Source organism: Erinaceus europaeus, chromosome 12 (assembly GCF_950295315.1).
Source record: "Erinaceus europaeus chromosome 12, mEriEur2.1, whole genome shotgun sequence".
Lineage (NCBI taxonomy): Eukaryota > Metazoa > Chordata > Mammalia > Eulipotyphla > Erinaceidae > Erinaceus > Erinaceus europaeus.
Genome location: NC_080173.1, coordinates 32,304,053 through 32,310,052, shown reverse-complemented (window position 1 = coordinate 32,310,052; position 6,000 = coordinate 32,304,053). Strand labels below are relative to the sequence as shown.

Below are 6,000 nucleotides of genomic sequence, written 5' to 3'. Positions count from 1 at the left end.
TGAAAACTTCTGGATTTTCAGCAGAGAAGCTATTACAGAAGCCAGATTCCCCACCTTCTGCACCCCATAAAGAATTTTGGTCCATACCCCCAGAGAGGGAGAAATATTAGGGGAAGATGATCAGAGGGCTCTGAACTCCAACTCCATCGGGAACCGGAGAGAGAAGATGAAAAAAGGAAGGATTTTTGGGAAGTAGCAATAGGTGGAGGCATGACTTAGAAAGGGAGAGAAGGCAAGACCATAGGAGGAAAAAAAGGTCAAATATATAAAAATATAGATATATAGTTACAGAAATAATAGTCAACCCATATCTGCGACCTTGGGAGAATTACTGTAGTTTCCAATGGGGGGAATATGGGCACAGAACTCTGGTGGCGGAAACGATGAGGACTTTTACCTCTGTTATCTTAGAATTTTGTAAATCGATATTAAATAACTAACAAAAAATAACTAAGAAAGGAAGAAAGAAAGGAAGGAAGGAAGGAAGAAAGAAAGAAAGAAAGAGAGAGAGAGTGAGGTGGTGGCACATCTGGTCAAGCACTCACATTACAGTGTGATAGAGTTCAGGTCCCTAGTTCTCACCTGCAGGTGGAAAGCTTAGCAAGTGTTCCGTGAAGCTGGGCTGCAGGTGTTTCTTTGTCTTTCTCCCTATCTCCCCCTCCTCTTTCAATTTCTGTCTCTAGCCAATAATTAAAAAAAAAAATTTTTTAAAGAGTGATCGAGAGAGATTGAGAAAGAGACAGACTCTGGATTTGAACTGCAGCGTTCAGGACACAGGGGCCCTGGGGACCTGTGAGATGGCACGTGCCTGGGTCGGAGTTTTCCGAGGTCGGCGCTAGGACCCTGCAGGCACCGGCCGTGCGGTTGGGGAGAATGGCGCTAGGACCCCGCGGGCTGCTGCGACGCGTGGGGCGGCGCGTGTTGACAGCGGCGGCGGCAGAGCCAGCGGGCGGCGGGAGTCGGCGCATCGGGTTCCTGCGCTGGGAGCCGAGGCGGCGTCCGACGGCGTCCGGGGATGGCCTTTATGGAGAAGCCGCCGGCCGGCAAGGTGCTGCTGGACGACACGGTGCCGCTGACAGCCGCCATCGAGGCGAGCCAGACCCTGCAGTCCCACACGGTGCGCGGCCCGCGGGGCGGGTGGGCCGGGGTCGGGGCGGGCGGGAGGTGCGTGGGGAGCCGCAGCCCCCAGGCCCGGGTGGCTCGTTGGTGCCCTGCAGAGTGACTCCGAGCTCGGGCCGGCTTCCTGGGCCCGCCTCTCGGTACCCTGTGGTCCACTTGTGCTGGCCGCCGCCAGCCTCCAGGGGCGCTGAGCTTCCTCCCCTGTCGCTGGGGGGTTGGGGGGGGGGCAAGTTGCTGTGCCGGGGCAAGTGGGGAGAAGACTGGGGGCGCCCGGGTCTGCAGCCCCTTTTGCAGGTCCGCTGCTTGGGGAGCGGGGGCCCTGCCACGCAGGTGTGCAGATGCCCCTGGTTTCCTTCCTCTCACCTGCTCGTTAGTGGGCAGTGGTGGCCTCCACTGGAGTGGGAAGTCCACTGCGGTAGCATCAAGGAGTAATACAGTACCTCCATAGTAAACACACGCAGAGTTCACGTCGGTTCCACATATTCTCTCACTTGGACTTAAAAAAATAGCCCTGGGGCTTTATTTTATTTTATCTTATTATTATTATTATCATTATATTGGTGGGGTTAGTGGTTTACAGTACAGCTGTTGACACATGGGTACAATTTCCCATCTCCCCCATGATGGTGTCTGCAAAACCTCCAACTTAGGTCTTTTTCCACTATCATGCACTAGGACCCCAAATCCCGCCCAACCCTGGTTATTTTCATTTGCCTGTCTTTTTTTAAAAGCATGCTAGAACTTGTAACTTACAAGCAGTAAATCCAAAAACCAGCAAAAGCAACAAACAAACCCCAAGATCGGCCAGCTAATGGGATTATGTTGGAGAAATAGTGAATGGGGAGGGTGAGATTCCTGAAATTGTAATGTTTTATTGGTTCACCAAATCAGATCCCAGTTCAGAGGCTTGTTTGTTTACCATGGCAGTGTGTTTGGGGTTCATCATCTGGAGGCTTAAGCTCCACAATAGACTTCTGTTTCTAGTTTTGTCCAGGCTGTTCTGGGGACTTCAAAGAGACCTTTTAATTCTGTTGTATTAAAGTGGGACTTTTTGAACCTCAGTTTCCTCTTCTGACAGCCATGCTCTGTAGGACTTGGGTTGTTCAAAGGGTCTATTTCCAGTTGGAAAAAGGACTGTAGTTTTAAAGTGTATTTTATTTCAGGGAGTGTGTCTTGAATCCTGTAGGCCTGTGAGAAGGCACTGAGGCACTGTGTGGGTCAGATCTTGTTAAAGCCTCTGTGAGATGTGCCTGAGGGAGAGTCTGGGTTGAGAGTTGAAATTTAGGGCAAAGAGTCAAGAATAAATTTTAGTAAATTAGATTTTTTTTTTAAACTTCAGTTTTAGCAATTATAACCTTGCAAGGAGGGGAGCTGAGTCTTGCAGGTTTATTTCGTACTGAAAGTAAAGAGAGATGTTTGTGAATGTTCTGGGACTGCTTACTCCAGTAAGCATTCCACGAATGCCCCAAGCCATGGGCTCACTTCCCCTTTAACTTTGAACCGTTTACTCTTGAGTGATTGCTTTATTATTTTTTAAATGATTTATTTACTAATTAGAGATTGGGAGAGAGGGCCAGAGCGTCACTCTGGCACATGTGATGCCATGGATCAAACTCAGGATCTCATGCTTTCGAACCCAATACCTTAACGACTACACTACCTCCCAGGCTGTAATTACTTTAGTTTTTCTCCTTAAAGACACACTATACATTATAATTTATAGGGAATAGATGCATACATAAGCTCATCAGGTTGTGAGAGGAAAGACACTTTGTTTATTTTGGGGTCCAGTCCCTGGCATCTGATATCATTTCATACGTGTTTCTTCAGTGAATAAATGAATTGCAACCTTACTTTGCCCCTTTTTGCCTGTGTACAATAGTAAGTGATGAGAATTGGAACAATGACCTGAGGTGCTGAGTTAAGGAATCAGTGTTTTAGCCAAGTGGTGAAATATGGACTAGAATTCCATTTTGACTGTAGGGATTTTCTTTGGGAAGAAGCTAAGTAAAAATAATTCTGAGAATGACAATTCCTGTAAAGATGACTGAGCATAAAAGACAGTGACTCACAGGGGATCCATAGAGGCAGATGCGGAGTAAAGGAAAAAAAGGCACCACTGTCTTGCATAATTTTTTTTTTTTTATGGTTGGTGTTCTTATTATCTTAGTTGTAATGGTTGAGACTGAGAAGTGTTGCATCAGCCTTGAATTTTATTGAGAGAATTATGCTGATACAAACTTTTTGCACTCTTCATGCCATATGAGTAAGTCCCTTTAAACCAGAACTGTTGGAAATTATCGTGGAAACAAGTAATTATCAGAAAGACACTGTTTTCTTTAAGGGAAGGTTGAAGATGGTTTCCCAGCTTGTTAGTTGAAAGGAGGCTACCAGAGAAGCCAGAGGTCTGATCTCCTTTTGAAATGCTAAATTTCTAGGAAGTTCCTCTTTGAAGACTAAAACAAGAGAACCTGTAGTAGATAGCTTTTGGGTTGGAAGAGGTAAAATCTACTTATGGGTTTGGGCTGACACTTCTACTACTCATGTGACACTGGTCAGCCAAATCGCTTAATGTTATACTTTAAAATTTTTGTATATTTATTTATTTTTCCCTTTTGTTGCCTTTGTTGTTGTAGTTATTATTGTTGTTGTTATTGATGTTGTCATTGTTAGACAGGACAGAGAGAAATGGAGAGAGGAGGGGAAGACAGAGCGGGAGAGAAAGACAGACACCTGCAGACCTGCTTCACCACCTGTGAAGCGACCCCCCCCTGCAGGTGGGGAGCCGGGGCTCGAACCAGGATTCTTCCACTGGTCTGCCATGTGCACTTAACCTGCTGTGCGACCGCCTGACTCCCAACTTTATACTTTAAATAAAAGGTTTTTATTTTATTTTTTAAAACAAATTTCTTATTGCTTTATTGGATAGGGACAGAGAAATTGAGAGGGGAGGACAGGGAGGGAGAGAGACAGAGAGACACTTGCAGTCCCCCTTCACTGCTTGCGAAATTTCCCCCCTGCAGGTGGGGGCTTGAACCCAGGTCCTTGAGCATGATAATATATGTGCTCAACCAGGTGTGCCACCACCTGGCTGCTTATTTTATTTATTTATTGGATAGAGACAGAAGTCAAGATGGAAGGGGGAGATAGACACCTGTAGCATTACTTCACTGCTCATGAAGTGTCCCCACTGCATTTGGGGACCAGGGGCTTGTATCTGGATCCTTGAACATTGTAGCATTTGCACTCAACTTTTTAAAGATTTTCTTTTTTAAGATTTGTTTGTTTATTTATTAATGAGAGATACAGAGACAGAGAGACAGTGAACCAGAGCATCACTCTGGCAGCATACTGCTGGGCTAGTTTTGCGGGAGAGAGAGAGGATACAGGAACCAAGCTCAGTGGTGGTAGCAATACAAATCTTTATTAATGCGGGAGCCCCAGAGTCCTGAGTGAGCACAGCGGGTTAAGCCACGTGGCGCCAAACTGCAATGGCCGCCTCCCACTCTGCATGCCAGCCCTTCTCCAGGTCAGGATGCGGGAGAGAAAAGAGGGCGAAACCAGGAACAGAAGTGGATTCTTATCCCTGTCCTTGCGCTTTGAGCCACCTGCGCTGCCCCTTGTGCTACCGCCCGACCCCTTCAACAGTTATTTTTGCAAGTAAAGTAATTTCTGGCCATAGCATTTTTACTTATCAATGCATCTGCCCTTGGGACACAAAATTTATAGCAAGAAATTGTTAGTATCATATATTTTAGAATTTATGGAATTAAACGGCCCAGGAGGTGGCAGTGTTTGAAGTGTTGAACTTTCAAGTTTAATATCCCCAGTTTCAGTTCCTGGTATCACTTGTGCCACAATGATGCTCTGGTTCTCTCGCCTCTTCTCCCTCTGTCACATAAATAAATAAATTTATGAACTTTTAAAAAAAATATTTATTTTATTTATTCTCTTTTGTTGCCCTTGTTGTTTTATTGTTGTAGTTATTATTGTTGTTGTCGTTGTTGGATAGGACAGAGAGAAATGGAGAGAGGAGGGGAAGACAGAGAGGAGGAGAGAAAGATAGACACCTGCAGACCTGCTTCACCGCCTGTGGAGCGACTCCCCTGCAGGTGGGGAGCTGGGGTTCGAACCGGGATCATTATGCTTTGTCCTTGTGCTTTGTGCCATCTGCGCTTAACCCACTGCGCTACAGCCCGACTCCCAAATTTATGAACTTTTAAGGAAACATTCTGTGGACTGAAAACTACAGACGCTAGAAAGATGAGGGAACACAGACACAGCACCCCTAGAAAGGCATGCTTGGGTGACCTACTGGCAGAGAAGACACCCACCACTTGGTAGGTGATATTGTACCTGGTGACTGAGGTTTGAAAGATTTTATTTTCAGTGGTCCGAGAGGTGGCACAGTGGATAAAGTATTGGATTCTCAACCATGAGGTCCTGAGTTCGATCCTTGGCAGCACATGTACCAGAGTGATGTCTGGTTCTTTCTCTCCTCCTATCTTTCTCATGAATGGATAAATTAAAAAAAATTTTTTTTTTTTAATTTTTATTTTCACTCTGATAGAGCACAGTGAACTTGGCTTCAGGCACTAGACCAGGCTTCCAGCCCAAGGAAATAAAACATCCATATAATCAGAAAGGACATTGCTTTTAGGAAGAGCATACTTTCAGTGTGGGCTCAGAGGGGAAGGACGGGCTTTTCAAACTGGAGGAATTGTGGTAGAAAAAGTTGCACAAGTGAATTGCAAAAAAGTTTGGGAAGATTTAACAGCAGACCAGGGAAATAGAAGTTCTTGATGCATGGAAGGAAAGACTTTCAGAGTCAACAGACTGGGAGAAAAAATGCTTGCCTCTATGAAATAGAAACCAGAGGAA

At 45.6% G+C, this 6,000-nt stretch overlaps 1 protein-coding gene across 10 annotated transcripts in view; it reads left to right on the top strand.

Moving 5' to 3' along the window:
* Positions 1 to 867: 867 nt before the first annotated feature.
* PXK (PX domain containing serine/threonine kinase like) overlaps positions 868 to 6,000 on the top strand; it is a 134,547-nt gene continuing 129,414 nt past the window's right edge. For 6 of the 10 annotated variants that reach the window (XR_009552973.1, XR_009552971.1, XM_060203016.1 and 3 more), the window contains exon 1: positions 869 to 1,117. Coding sequence is in view for 5 of the 10 variants with exons in the window: in XM_060203016.1 (XP_060058999.1) it covers positions 1,016 to 1,117 (102 nt within the window). In the remaining 5 variants the exon portion in view is untranslated. Of the gene's footprint in view, positions 1,118 to 6,000 lie in introns of all 10 variants that reach the window. The other 4 variants (XR_009552975.1, XR_009552974.1, XM_060203015.1 and 1 more) reach the window with 2 other exon arrangements.